This window comes from Aspergillus niger (genome assembly GCF_000002855.4).
Source record: "Aspergillus niger supercontig An01".
NCBI lineage: Eukaryota > Fungi > Ascomycota > Eurotiomycetes > Eurotiales > Aspergillaceae > Aspergillus > Aspergillus niger.
In genome coordinates, this window is record NT_166518.1 from 3,340,929 (window position 1) to 3,362,582 (window position 21,654).

The 21,654-nt window shown below is 49.9% G+C and overlaps 11 protein-coding genes across 11 annotated transcripts; 8 read left to right on the forward strand and 3 right to left on the reverse strand.

The window, feature by feature from the left end:
- Positions 1-101: 101 nt before the first annotated feature.
- On the forward strand, positions 102-1,160 carry An01g13930 (uncharacterized protein; the record flags this gene model as incomplete). The annotated part of the gene is made up of 4 exons (XM_059745542.1): positions 102-401; positions 637-713; positions 805-924; positions 995-1,160. The coding sequence occupies 4 exons, from the start codon at positions 102-104 to the stop codon at positions 1,158-1,160; spliced, it is 663 nt and encodes a 220-aa protein (XP_059599847.1).
- A 232-nt stretch (positions 1,161-1,392) lies between these two features.
- Positions 1,393-2,253, reverse strand: An01g13940 (uncharacterized protein; the record flags this gene model as incomplete). Its single annotated transcript, XM_001389756.1, has 1 exon — positions 1,393-2,253. The coding sequence occupies one exon, from the start codon at positions 2,251-2,253 to the stop codon at positions 1,393-1,395; it is 861 nt and encodes a 286-aa protein (XP_001389793.1).
- A 736-nt stretch (positions 2,254-2,989) lies between these two features.
- An01g13950 (uncharacterized protein) lies at positions 2,990-3,430 on the reverse strand (the record flags this gene model as incomplete). The annotated part of the gene is made up of 1 exon (XM_001389757.1): positions 2,990-3,430. One exon carries the CDS (start codon positions 3,428-3,430, stop codon positions 2,990-2,992), a length of 441 nt encoding a protein of 146 aa, XP_001389794.1.
- A 681-nt stretch (positions 3,431-4,111) lies between these two features.
- Positions 4,112-4,966, forward strand: An01g13960 (uncharacterized protein; the record flags this gene model as incomplete). Its single annotated transcript, XM_001389758.3, has 2 exons — positions 4,112-4,232; positions 4,296-4,966. The coding sequence occupies 2 exons, from the start codon at positions 4,112-4,114 to the stop codon at positions 4,964-4,966; spliced, it is 792 nt and encodes a 263-aa protein (XP_001389795.1).
- A 546-nt stretch (positions 4,967-5,512) lies between these two features.
- Positions 5,513-5,693, reverse strand: An01g13970 (hypothetical protein; the record flags this gene model as incomplete). Its single annotated transcript, XM_059745562.1, has 2 exons — positions 5,513-5,638; positions 5,691-5,693. The coding sequence occupies 2 exons, from the start codon at positions 5,691-5,693 to the stop codon at positions 5,513-5,515; spliced, it is 129 nt and encodes a 42-aa protein (XP_059599848.1).
- A 1,786-nt stretch (positions 5,694-7,479) lies between these two features.
- Positions 7,480-9,202, forward strand: An01g13980 (uncharacterized protein; the record flags this gene model as incomplete). Its single annotated transcript, XM_001389760.1, has 4 exons — positions 7,480-7,591; positions 7,795-7,866; positions 7,917-9,004; positions 9,059-9,202. The coding sequence occupies 4 exons, from the start codon at positions 7,480-7,482 to the stop codon at positions 9,200-9,202; spliced, it is 1,416 nt and encodes a 471-aa protein (XP_001389797.1).
- A 1,061-nt stretch (positions 9,203-10,263) lies between these two features.
- Positions 10,264-11,115, forward strand: An01g13990 (hypothetical protein; the record flags this gene model as incomplete). Its single annotated transcript, XM_059745572.1, has 3 exons — positions 10,264-10,533; positions 10,595-10,921; positions 11,056-11,115. The coding sequence occupies 3 exons, from the start codon at positions 10,264-10,266 to the stop codon at positions 11,113-11,115; spliced, it is 657 nt and encodes a 218-aa protein (XP_059599849.1).
- Positions 11,116-11,699: 584 nt separating this feature from the next.
- An01g14000 (uncharacterized protein) lies at positions 11,700-12,692 on the forward strand (the record flags this gene model as incomplete). Its single annotated transcript, XM_059745578.1, has 4 exons — positions 11,700-11,742; positions 11,800-12,175; positions 12,270-12,620; positions 12,674-12,692. 4 exons carry the CDS (start codon positions 11,700-11,702, stop codon positions 12,690-12,692), a joined length of 789 nt encoding a protein of 262 aa, XP_059599850.1.
- Positions 12,693-13,771: 1,079 nt separating this feature from the next.
- An01g14010 (uncharacterized protein) lies at positions 13,772-15,678 on the forward strand (the record flags this gene model as incomplete). The annotated part of the gene is made up of 3 exons (XM_001389763.1): positions 13,772-14,048; positions 14,096-14,570; positions 14,622-15,678. 3 exons carry the CDS (start codon positions 13,772-13,774, stop codon positions 15,676-15,678), a joined length of 1,809 nt encoding a protein of 602 aa, XP_001389800.1.
- Positions 15,679-16,379: 701 nt separating this feature from the next.
- On the forward strand, positions 16,380-18,324 carry An01g14020 (uncharacterized protein; the record flags this gene model as incomplete). Its single annotated transcript, XM_059745587.1, has 3 exons — positions 16,380-17,171; positions 17,219-17,362; positions 17,422-18,324. 3 exons carry the CDS (start codon positions 16,380-16,382, stop codon positions 18,322-18,324), a joined length of 1,839 nt encoding a protein of 612 aa, XP_059599851.1.
- A 1,390-nt stretch (positions 18,325-19,714) lies between these two features.
- An01g14030 (uncharacterized protein) lies at positions 19,715-20,788 on the forward strand (the record flags this gene model as incomplete). The annotated part of the gene is made up of 1 exon (XM_001389765.1): positions 19,715-20,788. One exon carries the CDS (start codon positions 19,715-19,717, stop codon positions 20,786-20,788), a length of 1,074 nt encoding a protein of 357 aa, XP_001389802.1.
- Between the last annotated feature and the right edge of the window lie 866 nt (positions 20,789-21,654).

Genomic DNA, 21,654 nt, shown 5'->3' on the forward strand with positions numbered 1-21,654 from the left:
CGCAACTAGAGTAGAATGAAACGATGATAGATACCTTTTGCCGGCACATCGGCCATTTTCGGCTGGGCGGAGCACGCTCAGCCAATCAGAGCCACGACAATATGATGACCGTATTCCCGATCGGACTCCCGAGGTTCCATTCTCAACTTCAGTTCACCTTTGCATCTGTCACTTGCTGTGCTTGTGTCTATCTAGCGCTGAGCATCGCGGTCACCACACCTCCCACCTCCTCCACTCCACTCCTTCAAGCAAAAGCACATTCTGCAAAATGGCCTCCATCGCGCGCCAGTCTTCTCCCCTCCTCCGGTCGGCGTTCCGCGCTCCCTTCGCGACTAAGAATGTCGCGCAGGTCGTGGCTTTTCATGCTTCCGCTAAGAAGCAGATCTTGCCTCCTTTGCCTCGTGAGTTGATTATCTAGGAATTGGGTGCGATTGCATATTTGGGATGAGTTATGCTAATGGGTTGGGTGGTTTACAGAGACTATTCAGGGAACGAGTATGTGATTCTCCGGTTGCTCGGTTGTTGGTTTTGGTTTTGCCTACGGGAAAATGATACCCGGGAATATCGACTGTGCTCGGATGGCCATGATTGATTTTTGAAAACGACATGCATGATGTTTGGAATATGCTCTGACAGCTCGACGCAGTGAACGACCCCGCTCCCATCCCCAAGTCTCACCCTACCGAGGGTAGCTACCACTGGACTTTTGAGAGGTGCGTTGCCTCCACTTGAGATATCCATCGGATATATATGGATGGGTTGAAGGATTGATGAATAGGGAATTGGAAAGCTAACGGATAACAGAATCGTCTCTGCCGGTCTCGTCCCTCTCTGCATCGCTCCCTTCGCTGCTGGCTCCATGAGCCCCGTCATGGACGCCGTCATCTGCTCCGCTATCGTCGTTCACTCGCACATTGGTTTCCAGTACGTTCTTCCTTTGCCTTTATTGAGCCGCGCGTGTGTGAGTTATGTCCTAGGGGCTAATAAATGACAGCGCCTCCATCACCGACTACTTCCCTACTCGCCGTGTCCCCAAGACCCACACCTTCATGATCTGGCTGCTCCGCGCGTTCACCCTCAGCACGGCTGTCGGTCTGTACGAGTTCGAGACGAACGACGTCGGTGTCACGGAGGCTCTCCGCCGGGTGTGGAACGCATAGACTCCTAGGATTGTTGTTTTGTGATATGGTTTAGTTTATTGCTGCTTGTGGTTTGTTTTGGGCGTATGTGCCGCTCTCTCTGTGTACATGTTCTGATTCCATATTTTGGCTCGTCGAGCTATAAAAGATGTACTTTGAAATATACCTTTATTGTTTTTCCCCCCATTCAATTGCACTATATACATAACCACATCCCCTCCCTAAATAACACCCACATGAATTAGACGAATAATTACTCCCCCTCACTCTCCTCCAAATCCTCATCCCCAGCCTCCCCATCCAACAAATCCTCATCATCCGCCCTAACCACCACCTTCTCCATCAACCACAACGCCTTCTTCAAAGGCAACCCCACAACATTATCAAACCCTCCCTCAATTCGATCCACCAGAATACTCCCGAGTCCCTGAATCCCATACCCACCCGCCTTATCCGCCCCCTCCCTCGTCCTCACATACGCCAAAATAACCTCATCACTGACCCCCTGATCAAACCACACCTTCGTCTCCTCCAAGCAACTCTCCAACGCATACCCCGGCATCCTCGCACTCGCTAACGGCGTCATCGCCACAAGCGCCGTATACACCTTATGTTCTCCCGCATCTCTCAACCCCTTCAACATGGCAATGTGGTGTGCCTCGCTGCGCGGCTTCTCTAATATACTCCCGGTGGAAGTATCCACGATGACAGTGTCCGCGGCGAGAATGAAGGGGTCGCCCTTGGGCGAGTCGATTTCCTGTGCGTAGACGGCTTGCGCTTTGAGGGTGGCGGTTTGGAGGACGTATTCGAAGGGGGGCAGGGTCTTGGGGAGGTCTTCGGGCGTGTTGGAGGGGATGATTTCCATGTTGGGGAGGGACAGGAGGGAGAGGATTTGGCGGCGGCGGGGGGAGGCGGAGGCCAGGATGAAGCGCTTGTTGCGCAGGTGGGTTAGGATTGGGAGAGAGAGTGGGGGAGGGCGAGGGAGGAGGGAGGCGCGTTTTTGGTGGTTGGGTTTGTTGGGAGTTGTGGTGTTGGTCGTGCTGGTGTAGGCCGGGGGTGGGTCGTCGGTTTCGGGCTCCGTTTGGGAGAGGAGGGATTGTTTGCTGTCGGACATTTTGGGATGCCCTCTTGATTTGTTTGTGATGTGTGTGGTTTGTGAGGTTGAGGTGTTATTTCAGGTGTTGTGTATATGGTGCTGGGTATATGGTGATGGTGGTGGTGTTGGAATTTGATAGACGGGCGGTGAGACTCGGCAGTTGTGATAATGCAGATAGATACGAGATAATGATACGAGATGGGCGTGCATGTGATGGTGGTCCATGCTGCATGTTTATTGCTGAGTTTGTATATGGAGTAGGTATTAAGGTTAAGCTCAATGCCTCAGAATGATGGGTGTTGTACCACTTGTCTGCCTGCACATGATCTCGTTTACTGGTTATGGAAAGCTGCATTACAGTAATTGCCATATCCAGTCTGGCATCAACATGTATTTGCTCATAGAACAACTGAACTCATAATGCCGCCAATGTATATATGCAGCAGTGTGACAATCTCAGCAGTTAACAACCAGGACCTTCTCATCCCTATATACCAATACAACGCCATCCCGCCTCAAGCCCCTTGGCCGAGAAGCCTCCGTAGAGGCCAAAAGTAAAATACCACAACCATCGCCCATTGCAATTGCACAATATCACCATCACCAACCAACCCTTCAAGACCCAGCGCCGGACTTTTCCTTTCCAAATATTATCCAATAGTCGCGTGACGCATGTAGCATAGTCTCATCCACCCCAAAAGCAAGTCATAATCATCATCATCAACAGCAACATGCCGCTCGGACCTCGGCAGCATCAGTTGCGAAACGAATCATCAATGCGCCCACCGCGACGCTCAATCTCCGCAATCAACTCCTGTCGTTCCTGCAGCTGAAGCTGAATAAAGTCCACCGTCTTGCGAAGCACAATACTCTCACTGCGACCCTGGCCCTCCAAGCCAGGCACCAGTTCGGTCAATCGATCAAAGCCCTCCCGAATCGCGGCGCGGCGTTTCTGCTCCGATGCAATGTGATTATTCTTCTTTTCCTGCTCCGTGAGTCGCGGCTTGTCCTTGTCTTGTGCGTTGGCCGCTGAAGAGGCCGAGGCCGGCTTGGAGGAGGAGTTGCCGGTGGGTGTGGTGGATGGGGAACGGTCGTCGCGATCGTCGGAATGGGTGGTTGCGCCGCCGGGCACGGGGGAGTAGGATGCTTCTGAAGAGCTGGAAGCCAGGGAGGCAGGAGGTCGTGCAGATGGCATTGTGGTTATTCTGGGATTATGTAGGAGTGGGCGAGAGAATGCGATTGTTGTCGTTCATACAACGACTATCATGTGCTTCTTGCTGGGGTGGGATTTTCATGTGACAACCAAACAGGGTAGTCTGCGGGGAAGAGAAGAACAGAGAAAGCAGACAAACAACAGCACAAATGGAAGAGAGAGACTGAGTGGGAGAAAATGAATGAAGAAATAGATGAGATATGTAAGAGAAAGAAGACAAGACTGCTAGAGGTTCATCGCAGACCCCAGCTCGTTAGGGGGGAACTTGCTAGGTTTCTGGACCAATGGAGCGGAGGTCCATTAATGGGAACAACCGTGATCGACTTCAGAAGTTAGCCGTCAAATCCGAAGGACTACCGCCAACTGGCCAGTCCCTGGATCGCGGCCTCACCCACGTAACGTCATCGATCGTTCAGGTTGCTTCTAGATTCCCTCCGATACCTTTTCTCCTGCACCTCCCCATTATATGTCTCCTTGCTGCCTCCCAACATTCTAGAGATACAATTAGGTTTAGAAGCCTATCCTTGAGGCTGTATCCTCTCGGTCTTCAGTTTCTCATCAATTGATAGCGATCGACACTCGATCTATGACTTCACACTAGCGTTGTTTCAACTATTAGCTGCAACGGCGTAGCAAACCCCGATCGGAGATAAATGCCACAACATGGCCAGTCACGAGCATCTACGCGGCTCCTGTCAATGCGGGAGGAATCAATACCAAATTCGACTGTCCGACAATATAACTGACTACGCCCACGTCTACTTCGACACTAGCCGAGACAATCGTACGTCACACTTCACCTAGGTCATATATACATATACCAGAGCACTTACCACAACCTGGACAGGAAGATTCCACGCAGCTCCACTGACAGCCTGGCTTCGTGTCCCCTTAACCTGGTACCAATCCCACACCCAATCCTATTTTCCCGATGAAACACACAGCACCATCCGCCGCATCTTCTCCCCGCGCCATGCGCCACATACTCAGCGGGTCTTTTGCGGCTACTGCGGCACGCCACTCACATACTGGAGCGAGGACCCGCGCGAGGAAGCGGAGTATATGTCAGTGTCGATAGGAAGTTTGTTTGGTGATGACCAGCGCATGTTGGAAGACTTGGAACTATTGCCTCCGGAATCGCCTCCTCACTCTTCTGATGAGGAGAGGGAAGCAGACGAGGAACAAGAGCAGCCTGCGAAGCGGAAAGAAAAGGTAGTCGTTAGTCCGGCTACAGCTCAACAAAGCGCCCATCCATCAGATGTGGTCATCCCGTCTAGGTCGGCGGTCTCACGGAGCTACAGGCATGGCACACTGGGCGGGATCCCGTGGTTCGAAGAGATGGTGGAGGGAAGTCGGCTGGGGAGGATGATGAAGACTAGGCGCGGCGTTGGGGTTAGTGATGACCAGTCTACCAGTTTCGAGTGGGAGATTAGCGAGTGGACGAGCGATAATACGCAGGCGGCGGGTAAACGAAAGCGTGGACATCATACTAATGTGGAGGATACTGAATCTACTTAGACAGTGGGTGGTCGATGTCTGATCTGGAGTCAGGAGGCCACTCATTGTGTACTTAGGAGTTGAAGACCCTTCCAGAAAAGATCATATCATAAGTTCAATGTAAAGAGTAGAGAAGAGAAAATCATCTTTAATTTCACGAGTTCACAAAGCATCACACTAGAATGCATGAAGGCACATATGTTCGTCCTTTACATCAAGATTTATGGCACGGATCGCTGGTTCACTGCTTTCAAACCTAACCAGGTGAACAGCAATCACACCAACAAGCTCATTAACCCCAGCAGATAAAGTTAATCTAACCCAGTGCCAACCATTCCCCAGGCGTGCCTCCCGTCACTGCAAAGCTTCCTATTCGGGAATCGCCTCGCCTAAGTTGCTGTATATTCACAAAAGTGAAGGACAAGTTTGCCTACCTTGCACAATTTAAAACACTGAGTCCTCGTCTTCTCTTTCTCTCCTCCTTCTCAAAGCCATGGAGGGTGACTGGGCTAGAGCCACAATCACCCTCCATGGTTTTATTCCGTTGTTCGAGTATCAAAGCTCTTTTCAGGGCATGTTGTTCTGGTTCTCTTTGAACTGGACGGGAACAGCATATCTCCGTGCTGGCGACGCGTCCTCGCGCAGGCATACAGGCAAGGTTGCTTTGTGCAAAGGGCTGTCTGCTGAGTAGGTCTTTGCTGAATAGTTTTAGCCCTTGCACTGCAAATATGGAATGATCACTAACCATGATAATAGGTTGGCTGCATATGCACTGATGTTGGCCGCGATGTTCCCTAGGCTATACAGGCAATACTTCCAGATTGATGTGGCCTCTGATAGCCCTAATGGAAAGACTTGTGTCCCATGGCGAGACAGAAGTCTAGGCTTAGGAGGAAGCAACCACGGCGACGACAACCACATAATCTTGTTCCCTTTGATTATGTTTTCATGCCTGGAGCCCTAAGGACTCAGTGTATCAGACGACAAGGGCCACATATAGACCACCAATGTCAAGTCCATGGTGTGGGAACTGCCAGCTTTGTGCCGGATATCACTATGCACTTCATACACCCGAGCTTATGGTAGCACTCACGACGCAAAGGAATATGAAATCCGTGGAACGACTATCGCAAGAGATGGCATATAGAAGCCGATTCATTCGAAGCCTAGTCAAAGCATAACAGCAAAGATACACCAAGAGTTGATACTGCTGGACCCTGAGACGGAAGCTATTGTCAGTCAATTGTATCTTGCCCGGGAGCACTCTAGAAGACAACAAGCTTGGAAGCTTATGGCATAGAAAATGGGACCCTCGGTCTCTAATGTCAATGAAAGGAATTGGCTGAGTTCTGGTACAGGCTTCCTGCCACAGAGGCACGACCATCGCGAATGGCGCTGGAGGCAAACAGATATCGAGTTAGCCAACCTAGGATGTCCAGACAGCTCCGTTTTGCAGAACATACGCTGTCAAGTTCTGACTCCCATGGTTAGTCAAAGGAATATTGTCTATGGCCACTGAGTATATGAGTGGATGCAAGTGCAGTCTGAAATCTCTCTACCTTGTGGATCTTTCTGGTCTTGATAGCCTGCCAGGAGCATATACATGCAACCTGAGAAGCCAGACTGGGTCTAGTCACCTGGTATCAGAGACCATTACGGCAGCACACCATACCCTCCCGGTGAATGCTACGGACAGCCCTCTCGATGCTTGTTTCTTGCCGTCAATCTTACGCTCGCTTGTCTCGTCTCTTTGCAGGGAAACACAGCTTTCGTTTGCTGATTGACCAAACTGAGCAGGAAAGGTCTTTTTAATCGATTCCTCTTGCCCAGACAACACTCACTTCCGTCCCTCACTCTCTTCAGTCCGACTACTTTCGTTTCTCAGGCATCTGCAATAGCTTCCATTTCTTCGTCTTGCATCTATCGGTTTCCCTGTGCTTGTTGAGAAGCACGTTCGTTTACCTCTTCCGTCTGCTTGCTTGCTTTGGAAGATCAAGATCATATCGTGTCTAGTCTTCTCTTTCTATTTCTCGTGCCGTGCCTTGTTTTCTCGAGACTTGAACACAATAATATCTCTCTACACTTCCTGTTTCCCCTACAACACGCTGGAAATCGCGTTCATACTCTGCTGCTCCTGTTATTTTCTCTCATCTACAAACACATCTCGCCTACATCCCTTCTCAAGAACGACATCATCATAGTTGCTTCTTACTCCTGCCCATCTTCTTCTGATCTCCAAGGCAGCAGAGATACTCTCGCTGAGGTACCCAGCTTCGTTTTGTATGGACACAGAGTTACGTTTTTGAGATTACATCCACCTCTTCTTCTCCTCCTTTTATCGAGAACATCAGCATACTTGCTCGTTTCACCACTTCCGCGTGTTCAAAACGGTTGAGATACTCCCACTGAGTTTATCAGCTTTCTATCCTACAGACACCGTTACGTGTTCTGAAACCGCATACTTCTCTTCTCGTATCTTTCTTGATCTTGACCTTAACCTGTGTCTGATAGACTTAACATCTCGTCCCTTAATCATGTCTTTCATCTCGAAGAAGATTTCTTTTAGTACTCCCCTTGAGGATGTTACCTCTCCTACCGAGAACACTGGAAATCAGGGTCGTGAAGGTGGTCGTCAGGATACTAGAGGTAAGAAACATCTTTTGTCTTGGTGTTATTTGAAAGTCGGATGCAGTGTCTGTTGGAAGCATCTTACGACGGGACATGGTGTCGGTAGTTGTAAGCCTGGTATAGTGGTGCCTGAGCTTATGATTGCTACGCATCAAAGTTCGAGATGTCTTAACACAAAGGTGTTTTCACATTCTTGCTACTCTGTGCTAATTACTTATTAGGAGCCACACGGAGTGGTTACCCTTACTTCAACCCGGTTCAGGCGATCTCTTATCCATCGCCGTATAACCCTAGTAAGTACATGCTGTCGGATATTGCAGCACTCATGCTAACCCACGAATAGATGATTCCACTTTCTGGCGAGACGCGGGGGTGAACAAGTATACCGCCTTGCACTCCCATCCGGTCCACCCGATTCGTATCCCCAGAGGATACACTCAGAACGTTGGCGCAGGAGTCGAGTTGTATTCGCCACAAGAAACGCGTGCAAGCCATGAGCCGCCACTCATGCCACGCCAACAATACATCGAAAGACTACCTGCTCCCGGCGCTGGAACACACACTCCAACGACCACACTTGTGAGAGCAGGAGAGTTGACTATCACCTTGTCGGAGCCCGTCAGCCCTCCCCGTGCCTCGATATCTCGCAATAATTCAATGCCAGAGGCCACGGAGGATGGCAAAGCTTCCGGAAGGCATCCACCACGATCATTCTCTCTCCAGCCATTGCGTGGTCACCCAGCCGAAAACAATAGTCACGGACCTCCTACCACTTTCGATGAGATCTTCCCCCCCGTCTCCCACGACGGAGACAGAACTTCAAATACAAGTGCCCCGACCGCCTTTAGCATCCGTGGCATGTTGCAGAAGACCCGGGGCGCCGAAAAGAGTCGTAGGGGCCCAACTGACAAATCGAAATTGCGAAGCAGCGGCAGTGGTGCCGGCAAGACGGTTTTCAAGGGCAGGAAGTCCAGGAAGAACGCAGGCAACCCAATGACTTCGCTTGGAGCTATATCAACGCCAACAGCTGTGCCTACTCCCTCATTGTTGCAGCAACTTGGGAGAAAGTACATCGAGCTTAGCCCAAACCAAGACACACCCGCATATCTTCAGCAGACAGTGTCGACACCAATGGAGCCCGCCACTCCGGACTCACCAAGCCGCCATGCTCAGCCAGCAGCTTTCGCCACACGCAGTAAGAATGCCATGACCGGGCATCACGAAACCATGACCATGCCTCGACTTGTTCTGTCTCGCTCTACAGAACTTCGCAGACCAGAGAGCAACGCAACTAGTGATGCAGGAGTGCAGACCGGACCATCCGCCAATGGTCTGGTTGGGACCTGCGCACAGTTCGATGCACTCAGTGGTGCCGTCTGCAGAAAAGTCCGAGAAGCAGAGACAAGTGTACAAAGAGACCAGTACTTGAAAGTAAGTCTTTATACCACTGTTCAATCTTGTACAGATGACTGATAATGTAAATAGAAGGCTCTTGAAGTGCAGAAGCTGCTCGTCGACTACCAGCGGCTGGGAGAGATTGTTGAGGATACTTCTAAGTTCCTCAACCAGAAGATGATGGAGAGGGAGTCGATCGAGGCCAAGCTTCGAGCTATGATGGAGGAGTCGTAGATTAAATTCTGCTTTCTGCCAATCAGTGTGTGAACTGAGTGAACCTATGTGAAGGTCCTTTCTATATACTTACCAACAATCCGTGATTCTGTATCTTCCCTTATTCTGTTGTTGCTGTCCCACACCTTGTCGTGGTGGGCAGAGAAGGAAGAAAGTCATCAAAAGGAGAGAATGAGACTAAGTCAGAGAGATACAGATAACCTTCCAAATTGCTGTGATCTTGGTATTCATTCGTAGCGTTCTCACATCTCCTTGGTCTTCCAGTCCTGGTTCTGGTTCTTGTCCTCTCTACTACTGTTCATTATCTGGGCACAAGAAATGACAGACTTGGTCCCTGAGAGAACGGATTTGTCACTGAGAACACCGAGAGCTAGAAAAGTGAGCCGATGGGATTCAGAAAGTCGATGAGGAACATACCTAATGCGATATGATGATTTTGTGCATGACACCCAGCCTGACCGGCGCCTGCCGGCCAGGCTAAGGCGTAGTGGACGGAATTGTAGAAACAAAGGCAGTGTGCGATCTGAAGAAGAACTTCACCGCGGCGCGACCAACACAAGCGAGAAGTAGGCGCCTCAGGCCTGTGTTCACATGGTGAATGAATAAATGAATGAATGAGAGTGACTCGCTACACTCAGCTGGTGCAGACAAGCTCTTTCTCTTTCGCTTCTTTCTCTACCGCAACGAAGCATCGCACTCTCCTTTGTTACACTGACACCCTAACCAGGTTCCTTCCCTACGTACGCCCCCAAGTCTGACTTGACGCTGGTAAGCTCAAGTGAACTACTAGGTGAGTCTGTTCAGCTCCCTTAACAGTATCGGGTCGACTATCTTGACCTTCACCATCTTTCGTTCCTTCCATTGTTCTACATCCTAGCGATATCCACGTCTTCTCACTATCACTTACACCATGTTCTATCCCCTCAGCCCCAAGCTCGACCTTGAGCTTCGCAAAACAGCTTCAGTGCCCACTTATTCTTTTGTTGAGGCGCCCTCGTGATAAGTTACACATGCCTGAGATGCTGACTTTCTCCTGATACCAGGGTCATATCGAAGCCATCATGGCCAATCAGAACAGCAAAAGACGGGGATACCGCAGACAACAGGAGGAGCCCTGCCAGCCAAGCTTGTATTGTGATCCGTCCACTATGCGTCAGAACAGCTTTCGTCCTGGGCCCTTTATTGTTTCTAGTGCACCTGTGCACAACACTTTCTGCCCGAACTTGCAACAGGCAAACCATCATCCCATGCGAATGGATCACCAGCAGAAGGAAATGGAGAATTGGAACAGACTGCAAATGGAACAGTACCGTTTCCCTGGCCCTCAGCCGGTGAGTAACCTCGAGCTCGAATAGTCATGTAGAAAAAGCTTTTGACAAGCGCTTTCTCCAGATGTATGAAGCACCTGGTCTAGCTTCTAATGGACCTCAATTCAGCCCCGAGTCTCGTGCTTTGTCACCGATGTACACCATGTCGCCTACGCCGTTTGGACCCTACGCTTTGCCTGGTACTGGACCTATGGCTATTGGACCAGCGCAGCCCGGAATCCTAAGAGAAGGGGAGAGATTCCCGGGTCTCGAAGCAGGGGCGAGCGGGAACACCAGAAAAGGCTACCCAAGCTCTACTCTTCGAGGAGATGCACCTGAGTTCGTCCCGAAATCGAAACTCCAAATGAATGAGGCCCAGCGTTTGGTCCCAAATGCCAATCCCGTGTTCATTGTCAGTAGCACCAGTCAACACATGATGCGAGGACGGTGAGACTTTGGCGATCTTCTCCGGATAATGCACTGCGTTGTTATTGATTTTTGGAGATGCCGAGGACTAGTTGCTTTGCTATGTTCACTCTCACATAGCTTTCCCTTTCGAGACAGTCTTCAAGATTATTGGAGCAACATGGACAGCTGAATCTCTGAATTGGGTCTCTCTTACCTGCTGTTTTCTGTGGTTCGTCTTCGGTAGAAGCTCAACTGACTGGGTGCTCTCGAGGCTTACGTGGGATCCTCATAGCTTCATCTCTGCTAGATAGATATCAGCTAATCGGAATGCTAATGAGATTATTACACCCGCTCTAATTCTGGACCATGACATCAGACTTGACAGATAATTCGATACGTACCTCCGGCTATATTTGCCCCCTTAGGAATGAGGATCTGTAAACCTTGCTAGTTCGACTTGATTCCCTAGAGAAGTAAGCTTGCTTGTCCAATAATTACTTGAGTATTGCCGCTACCATTCAGCACATCTATCTTATCAGGCCGGAACTATAGCCACAGTACCGGTTCTATCCCTGCAACTTATGTAGACAGCCAATAATAGAAATCCCGGCGATAGTCACACGGGCTGACTCGTGATACCCCCGGATCAAGCTGAAGGTCTCTTTTGCAGGCCTTCCAGCATTACCACTTTATCTTTCGATAAATTTCAGAATCCAGTAGAATCAGCTTATCGCTTAGGCATCTTTCATTCATCTCATTCCAATAGTGTATCAATCCCAACGATGATGCTCCAGGGAGTCGCCTTCATCACCGGTGCCGCATCAGGTCTGTATCACCTATCCCACTTTACCCCTCAAGCAAACTGACTGATATTCTACACAGGCATCGGAAAAGCCACAGCCTATGCCCTCGCCCGACACGGTGTCAGCCAACTCGCTATCGCTGATATCAACTTCGCCGCGGCACAGGATACCGCCCAGGATATTGAGGCCCGCTTCAGTGGAGTGAGAGTGCTGCCGCTGAACATTGACGTGACCGATCCGGTCTCTATCCACAAGGCTGTGTCAGAGACGGTTCAGCAATTTGAGAGAATTGATTATGCGGTCAATAGTGCTGGGATTGCTGGGTCAATGGCGTATTCGGGGGACCATGAGATTGCAGATTGGGAGAAGACGTTAGGGGTGAATTTGCATGGGGTGTGGATGTCCAGTCGGGAGGAGATTAAGGTTATGATGGGACAGGAGAAGAGGGATGATAGGTGAGGCTTTTTTCTATTTAATATTCTGAGATGGTGATGATGATGGAGTTCGGTCAGTGCTAATGTGTGATGTGTGCACTTGCTTGTTCTACAGTCCTCGCTCATCACGAGGTGTCATTGTCAACGTGGCATCTGCTTATGGTCTTGTTGCGACGCCGGCCAATATACCCCTCGTTTCTTATACGGCTGCAAAACATGGTGTGGTTGGGATGAGCAAGGCTGATGCGATTGTCTACGCGCCTTTGGGAATTCGGATCAATGCTATCTGTCCTGGTTATGTTCAGACACCGATGATCGATCAGATGGCTGATGAGGTGATGCGGAAAGAAGTGTTGAGAGTCCCGGTGGGAAGATTGGCGGATGTAGAGGAAATTGCGGATACGATTACGTTCATGCTGTCGCCGATGAGTAGCTATATGTATGGGTCTGCGTTGGTGGTGGATGGGTAGGTCGATTTCTTGAAGGTTTTGCTGGAGGACTTAATGCTGACAGTTATAGGGGGTTTATCGCGCAGTAAAAAAACATGGCATGGCAGGTGGAATGTTGCTGTTGTGTAGCCTAGAATTCAAAGTTGGCGGTGGCTCAGACCCTCGGGTGTTATTGACTTTCTGCTCGGTTATCGGGAATGCATGCATGATGTCCAATAGTGATTGTTGATGCCAATGCACAGCTGACACTCCCACGGGATGCCTGAAAAATCCGAAGAGCTTTCCCCATCGGGATATTTGCTTTCCACGTCTGCTTCTCACCCCTAATGATAGTGCAAATGCCCGTCGCGATGAGAAGATGGGCGTTTCCACTAATCAGTGCCACAAATCAGAGCTTTCAGATGACAGACGCTTCTAAGTGACTGGCTACAGCGATCCTGGTTTTGACATGATTTGCACGCTGGCCTGATCTGCAGGTAGCCGTGTGAAGAAAAGCAAACCGGAGAACTCTCGGTTGTTGAGCGAGTCATGCTAAGACAGCAGATTCAGGCTCTCCCGCATGAATCAAACATGTCCGATCAAAGCCCGTGTTCTGGAATTCGGATAGCGGCCCGATAGCTCAGTCACGAACAGCCCCTTCGTTAATAATTCTATCCACACACAGTTCTGCACATTATTACAGGTCCTGCGAGGGGCCAGTTCACCATCGACGACGATCATTGCAATAACTCAGTGGGTCTGAGCAGCAGTTCTGGTCCAGCAAGGGTAATTGCTCGACGCTCAAAGCCCCACAGAACTAAGCTCACCCAATGAGAGCCGTGGAATCTCTTTGTACGGAGTAGTCCCGATCAGCTTCATCGAAGGTTTTCCCTCAGCCCGCCAGCTATGTGAGCTTATTGAGTCATGAAAGCAACACCTGCAGGCCTTCCAATTTGTCGGAACTTTTCGCCAGAATATGCTAAAGAAGCCACAGACCCGTTCACGAACATGAATTGAAAATCAAGGCATGGCAATTAGGCCTCGAAAGCCGCAAACTAAACTGCTTCTTTGATGCCCCTTTCGATGAAATGGGACATATAAGGCAGCGTGAGCCACTTGGCTCACCATTCGGTGTTGGATTTTCTGGTTGCGGCTGCCACCATTTTCAATTCTGCCTCCATTGCTTGGAATGTATCCCTTTCAATTCGGACTGGCCTTATTGGCATCAGTCTTCTCTCTGCTCTCATGGGCCAATGGCAGCAATCTCCACGTGCGTGCCACCGGTAACACAGTGCGCTTCAATGTCACCCTGACCTGGGAGGACTGGGCACCGGCAGGTATCCCTCGCAAGATGATTCTCATGAACGGCCAATTTCCCGGACCAGTATTGCAGTTGCGGCAAGGGGATGATGTCGAGTTTCTGGTGACCAATCACCTTCCTACAAATACCACAGTTCACTTTCATGGTAAGTCCTACTTATTATGTGCAATAATCCAGACTGACCCCTTCAAGGTATCGAGCAGCTTGACACTCCTTGGTCCGACGGCGTTCCTGGTTTATCGCAAAGACCTATCGCGCCTGGCGACAGCTTCCTCTACAAATGGCGGGCGACGAATTATGGAAGCTATTTCTATCATGCCCACACCAGAGGTCAGATTTGTGACGGCCTCTATGGCGCGATATACATCCTTCCAAGCGAATCAGTGGAGAAACCATTCCGTCTAATCACGAACAACACAAGCGAGCTCCAAGCCATGCAAGCAGCTGAGCGGAGGACTAAACCTATAATGCTGTCCGACTGGCGATTCTTGACCTCGGAGGAGCTGTGGAGTGCGGAGGAAGCGACAGGACTAGACGCAATATGTATCAATGCGGTCCTTATCAATGGCAAAGGATCGATCAGTTGTCCGGGTCAGCAAGCCTTCAATGAGCTGGCCAGCGCTGAGCAGAAGCAGCTCATAGGCAACCTAAGCCTCACTGACACCGGGTATGTGTGACACACCTAAGATGTAAAACGGGGTCTAACAGAGTTATCTAGATGCCTTCCGCCAACGCTAGTATCTGCTCAAGGCATATTTTCTCACAACTACAGCGCTATGCCACCTTCTATGTTTTATGGCTGCCGTCCTGGTAATGGTGGCACTGAGCGTCTCCTAGTTGATCCGTCTACCACATATGTCAGTTATGACTTGATCAGCGCGGCCGGAGTGTCGATGTTGACCTTTTCCATTGACGAGCACCCGATGTATGTCTATGCTATCGACGGACGGTACATTGAGCCTACTTTGGTGGACGCGGTTACTGTAGCCAACGGAAACCGCTACTCCGTTTTGGTCAAATTGGACAAGCCGGCCGGTAATTATACGGTTCGTGCGGCGAACTCGGGCATCAACCAAGTCATCAACGCGACTGCGGTCCTGACATACAACACACCGATCAAGACCCAGAAGGGCTCTTCGGTGCCCTCAATCGACATCCACGGATCACTTGTTTCTTCCAACTACACCCTGTTGAACGAGACTACGATCATGCCATTCCCTGCAGAGACACCCTCTTCAAAGGTTGATGCGACCCATATCCTGAGAATTGGTCACTACAATGCTTCCTACCGGTGGACTGAGGGCAACTCCAGTTTCCCGCTTTCTCTGGAGGCCGCATCGCCTTTGCTATTTTACCCGTCTACCGCCAAACCTGATCTCACGGTCAAGACGCTCAATGGCACCTGGGTCGACTTGATCTTCCATGTGAACGGTCAGATCCAGCCTCCTCACCCAATTCACAAGCACAGCAATAAATTTTATGTAATCGGTCAAGGCAATGGTGCGTGGAATTACTCCTCTGTGGCTGAAGCGATGCAATATATTCCGGAGAATTTCAACCTTAAGACCCCTCAGATTCGGGATACCTTCATCACTCCGGCCGCAGCGACCGAAGACACGTGGCTGGCAATTAGGTACCATGTTGTAAACCCTGGTGCATGGCTGCTGCATTGCCACATTCAGGTGCATTTAAGTGGCGGCATGGCATTGGCGTTGTTGGATGGTGTGGACGAGTGGCCTGTGATTCCAAAGGAGTACCAGCTCTCTGATTCCTGATGGCCAGGGATCACCTATTGGTAATAGTAATGATGTGAAAAGTCTATACTGTATATACACCACATATCTGTTTATATGATGACTGCATGCTTACTTTTTGACAAGTGGAATATGTGTGCCTCCAGAGGCCTAGTCAGCTTAGCACCAACTTAGCTGGAACATAAGCACCGCCTGAGTGACGTAGGAGTAAGCAGCAGGTTTAGAGATCAAAAATGTGTATAAGCATGGGATAGCAAGCCCATCCAATGACAATGATTAGAAAGGACTTAAAGTCAAATGCTAAGCAACGCGACCATCGCAAGGTATACTCGATCGGGTTAGGGGTGAGATGCACGTGGACGCGGGGATCGCTGCGCCTCAGGCATCTCGACCAACAGCGACCAGCCTCAGCGCCTCGATGTTCCTCACTTCTTTCATATTCCTCGCTCCTCGTCGGAGAATTCCAGACATGAAGATCATCAGATAGTCCTGTATCCGATGTGACACCAGTACCAGTGTCTGTCTACTGTACAAAGGTTGAAACCCCAACCTCCCCATCCCCTGAGCTTCGCACTGGTTACCCGATTCAGCTGCATGTCAACTGGCCCCCGCTATCCTCTAAATCTGGGCAGGTCAGAATGAATACTCACGCTGCATTTAGTCCGATTAGTCCATAGCGCCACATTGCATTCCGTGCACGCCCCGCTCGTCTACCATTAGACATGGTTTTCTGCGGCAAACCAAGCAAGGGCTGCGGCGAATGCCGGTCTCGCAAAATCCGGTGCGACCAAACCCGTCCAACCTGTTCACAATGCGCCAAGGGCAACCGGGTCTGCCCCGGATACCGCGACCAACTATCCTTGATGTTTCGGGATGAGAGCCAGCAGGTTATCCGGAAGGCGCGGACCGGGACAACGGCGCGCAGAGCCAAGTCTTCTAGAAAGACCAGTCCTGGCAGTACTACTAATACTACTACTACTAGTAGTAGTAATAGTAGCGCCCCAGCTTCTTCCCCTAGTGGCAGTGGCATAGTAACTGCCAGTCCTAGTCCAGGCCCAGTGTTATCCTCGGCAGACAGTAATCCATCTTCAACGACCGGTGATCTGGAACCGTTTGAGTTCGACGGTCCTGAGTATCTATCCCCACAATTTGTCCAGCAGCACGCCATACAACAGCCCCTGGTATTGCAGCCATCGTACCAACCGACAAAAAATGAAGCTATTTCTTATTTCCTTCGGCAGAATGCTTGGATTGGATCATTCTGGTCGAAGATTGAAGCAAACCCTGATATCTTGCGCAGGGCATCGGCAACTAGCCACAACGCCCTGATGACTAGCTTGGCTTCTGTTGGTATAGCAATGATCTCGCGTATCAGGAAATCCGAACCGATGAAAATAGCCGCGGAGAAGGAGTACGGAAATGCTTTACAGCTCCTTACCACGGCCGTTGCAGATCAACAGCAAGCTAAGAACAATGCAACGCTTGCCGCTGTGCTTATGTTGGCTATCTTCGAAGTGAGTCATTCTGCTTGTTTGGTGACCCCAAAACTAACGTCTCCCAGGTTATCACTAGTAGAGGTTCTCGCTTTATTACTAATTGGACGAATCACATAACTGGCGCTGCAGCGCTGCTAGAGCTGCGAGGTGTAGAGCAGCTTCAGGACCCAGATGGGCTGCAGCTCTTTTTGCAGCTGCGATATCAGATTGTAGGTTCAGCGAGTTTGCTTGACTCCTTACCTGGAGCGACTAACTTACGATTTCAAAGATTATAAGCTGTCTCCAAAGGGAGGCGCACGTGCCCGACTCAGTTCTTCACTGTGTCAAAGTTGCCATGTTTCTACGACCGCATACAGTGGCCTATGGTGACCGCTTGCTTAACATAATGGGCCGGCTAGCCAACCTGCGAGCTGACATCAAGGAAAAAATTATAACCGACCGGAAAAAGATGCTTGAATCTGCATACGCCGTCGAGGCTGAGTTGATGTCATGGCTTACATCTTTGCCAGACAACTTCCCATATGCCACCATTCAAGATCCCTGGCCTACTCTCAACTGGGGTCCCAAGCCTTATAACAACATCTATCACGTGTACACTGACTTCTGGATCTGCAACTCGTGGAACCAATACCGAGTCGCACGGATCATCATCAGCGATCTCATCCTGACATGTATCCGGGAACTAAACGCCGGCTCACCCCTCCCTGCCGATCTTGTCACCCATACCTCTCAGATTCGCAATACTGCCCGACAGCTCGCCAGTGACGTCTGCGCTAGTGTGCCTTATTATTTTACTGATAGTGTCTTCAAGCTCGCGACCGGACAAGCGGAAATGAGTTCTCGTTATGAGATACCCTCACAGCAAGGCTTCGTTCGCGGTCTGGTGCTCCTCTGGCCGCTGGCAATGGCAGCCGCAACGAGAGGGCTGAATCACCCATTACGCCGCTGGGTGCTTGACTGTCTCCAGCTGATCGGACATGGCATGGGGATTGATCAGGCGCTGGCTTTGATTGAACTCCTGATGACCGAAGATGGTGTCTTTGATACGCTGGCCCTCCCGGAGGACGATTGCCTTTCAATCGGCTCGACTGGAGCCAATTTCAGCACCGATAACAGTGGCAAACACTGGACGGGAGCCTCGCTGGGTACATATACCACGCAGGTGGAGTGAGTGTCTGCGACATTACCCACAAAGTGGCAGGCCACGTGTAAATAGTCGCGATTAATTCGTCTGATAGCGTTGATACAGTGTATGTGGGCTGACACTAATTCCCACTAGTATATAGTACTTTTTTCTGGAACACTCTCACATGAGACAGGATCTACATAGTAGTCACAAACCGAGATAATGTATACATCAAACCTACTGCCACTGTCAATTCAACCCTCGATTTCATAGTTGCTACATAATTACCTACCATATTTCATTTTCATCCACAAACAAATACTATCAGCTCACCTCTATCGATGTACCGTTCCCAGCCTGTCAACATACACGGTCCACAGTGCCCGATGGGGGCTGTGTCCATGACAACAACGGGCTCAGTCTAAGCCTTACTACTAAGTAGTAGTACATTGCCGTAGTACAACTAAGCCCCTCCCCCGCAACCACTCAACACCCGAAAGGCTGTGCACGGAACCTTCCATTCAATTTTCGAACTTCCCTACAAATAAAATTACCAAACCAAGCGCAAGGAGGGGTTCATTATTTACACAGCCCCCCATCTCCTCTAACAATCCTTCCAGTAACTCCGATTTGCCCTGTGCCGGTACCACGCCTCAAGCCTGCATACAGTACATGCATGCATGCATGCAGGATACCTGCTCCGCTACTAGCTAGTATGAAGACTGTTATCCTTGTAAGGCTAGGCCTTGAAGCATTTATCAGCTAGACTAGGTATTAGTCAGATTACTCTTGCGCATGCAGAATCCTTCATCTGTGGAATATAGGTGGGTAGGTATACTCCTTACATATTGGGGCAGTGTCACGGGAGAAACACTAATATCGTGGGTGGCACATCCACATAAGTACTCACTGACTGTGGAAATTAATGGCGGAGCAAACCTTGAAAAGTCGTACATAAGACTTTTCTTGTCTGCCTTAGGCTCTCTTGGTTTTCTGCCTTGTGCGATGAATGCGCGCTTAGTTCCGTGTATGATGTATGATGCTCGTATGCATGCTTTTTATCTGTTTAGGGTGATGTAGGTACTATTATCATGACTATGGAACTGATATCGTATTGAAGTATGTAGTTACGTAGGATACAATGGGAAGTTCCGATTCAAATAAATTCACCTGAATCTGCCTTGGACCAGAGACTGTGCTTTGGGGTTAGTATATATATGTTGGTTCTGGTGCTGGCGTAGGTAGTAGTTGCCATCTTGGTGGGATCTTACTCAGTACAGTGCTCATTTATTGTTCAGTTACTGGTGACTGGCACAGTGAATATTCCACCCACTGACATCAGCCTTACCTACTTGCCTGCTGGAACGGTATTGTGTCATCTTCTACTCGGTCACACCTGCCTTTCTTCCGCTCCTGCCACCAACCATTTATGAACATGCCTGGACCCTTTATGCGGAAGAGTATCGACTCTTTATCAAATCTTATCAGAGGAAATTCGCTACGACGTCGCCAGAGTCAAGGTCAGGACCAGCACCAGGATCAAGAGCAGTATCAGTACCCAGATCAAGCTCATACTGATCAAGAAGCATCAAATATGGGCCACTCTCATTCTCGACAGAGCAGGCATCGTTCCAACTTCTCCGGCTCTGCATCTAGAAGTCCAGTGTCCCGGTCAACTGGAAAAGCAGCCATGAATAGCAGTCACGCTCCTGATCCCTGGGCCCCTCCGCCGTATGAATCGCAAACCCCTGCTCCTGCTCCTTCTATTATCTCGGGGAGCAGTGATTCTCCATACTCTTTCCTGCGAGATTTTGATACGATCTTCATCGTTGATGATAGTTCGAGCATGTTGATGGGTAACCGCTGGAAGGAGGCCGAAAATGCTATTGCTGCTATCGCACCCATTTGTACGCAGTATGATCAGGATGGAATCGACGTCTATTTTCTCAACCACCACCGCGAAGGAGCTCATAAGGTGAAGGGTGGGTATATGAATATAAAAACAGCAGAAGATGTTCGTGAGATCTTTGGGAGTGTGTATCCAAACGGCCCGACGCCTTTTGGCCGACGACTTAACGATATCCTCACTCCGTACATGCGAAACCTGCAGAAAGCAATTTCAAGGAGCGATGGATCGTGTGATTCGGCCCAACTCATGAAACCATTAAACATCATTGCGATTACGGACGGAGAGTTTACAGACGATGCGGAGAGTGTCATTGCAGGAGTTGCTCAAAAGCTGGACGATAAGGACTATCAAGCGGTGCCTTGGCAAATCGGGATACAGTTCTTTCAGATCGGAAATGATGCCCGGGCAAGGGCGTATTTGCAGGAGCTGGATGACAATCTGGCCGAGAGGCAGAAAAAGGACCGTCTCCGTGATATTGTGGATACTGTGCCGTGGAGGGGTGATCAGGGGCAGACGCTGAGTGCCGATGGCATTCTAAAGTGCGTACTTGGCGCCGTGTCCAGAAAGTATGATAAACGCGAAGCGTCGTTTCACTACTGAGGAGGAAGATCGGCTCTGGTCTTCTCGTGCGCTTGTCCCTTATCATCCACACATTCGTTGCCTTCATAGCTTTGCTTTTCTTCGGCCTTTTAGGGGTTGGCCATGGCTTGAGTCTAGACTCTATCCTTCATCTTCCCGACCCTGTCGTTTGTGTAACAGCGGCAGGGGTTGGTATGAAACGCGTTGCAGCAAGCGCCGTGTTGCCGCCGACTTCCCCGAGACCAGAGCCCGTATTAGAATAGGTTTTTGTGACTGGTCAATCTTTCTCTGATAGTGAGAATCAAATCGGTTGCTCTCGGCTCTTTTTGCTTTTTTTTCAATGGTGCGTAGAAGGTAATGATTGGCGCTTTACCTGTATCTGTGAACTACGAAGCCTAAAGTAGCTGTGGCTCCCCGGGTAGTCCCGCTAAATTGAACTGTTCACGACTGAGTTAAGTAGGGGTAACCGATTGGTCAGTCATATCACATCAAGAGGTAAGCCATCTGTCAAAGATGCTGGAGGCTAGAGGAAATGGTTTACTGTCATTAGCCTTCGACTATTTGCTGCCCTCCAAACCTTGAATTATGTGGGAGGCCGATCGATCCTAGTTGCTCGGCAGCCGGGAAGTTAAAGGACGGATACTGACTGGTCGCTGGGATGCAGCCAGAGGCGCTGAGCAGGCCATTGGGACTTTATCTAAATGAATCAGCGACAGGGAAATTGATTGGCTGAACAGGGCAGTCCCCTGGGCGCGTAGACGCGCTGGTCCGTGAGGATGGATCACCGGTCTTGTCCTAGACCCCTGTCCTAGTGCTAGTTCCGTTAGTCGATGGGAAAACACTGGGTCGGGAGGAGATGGAAATTGACAAATCACTTTCGGGTTGAC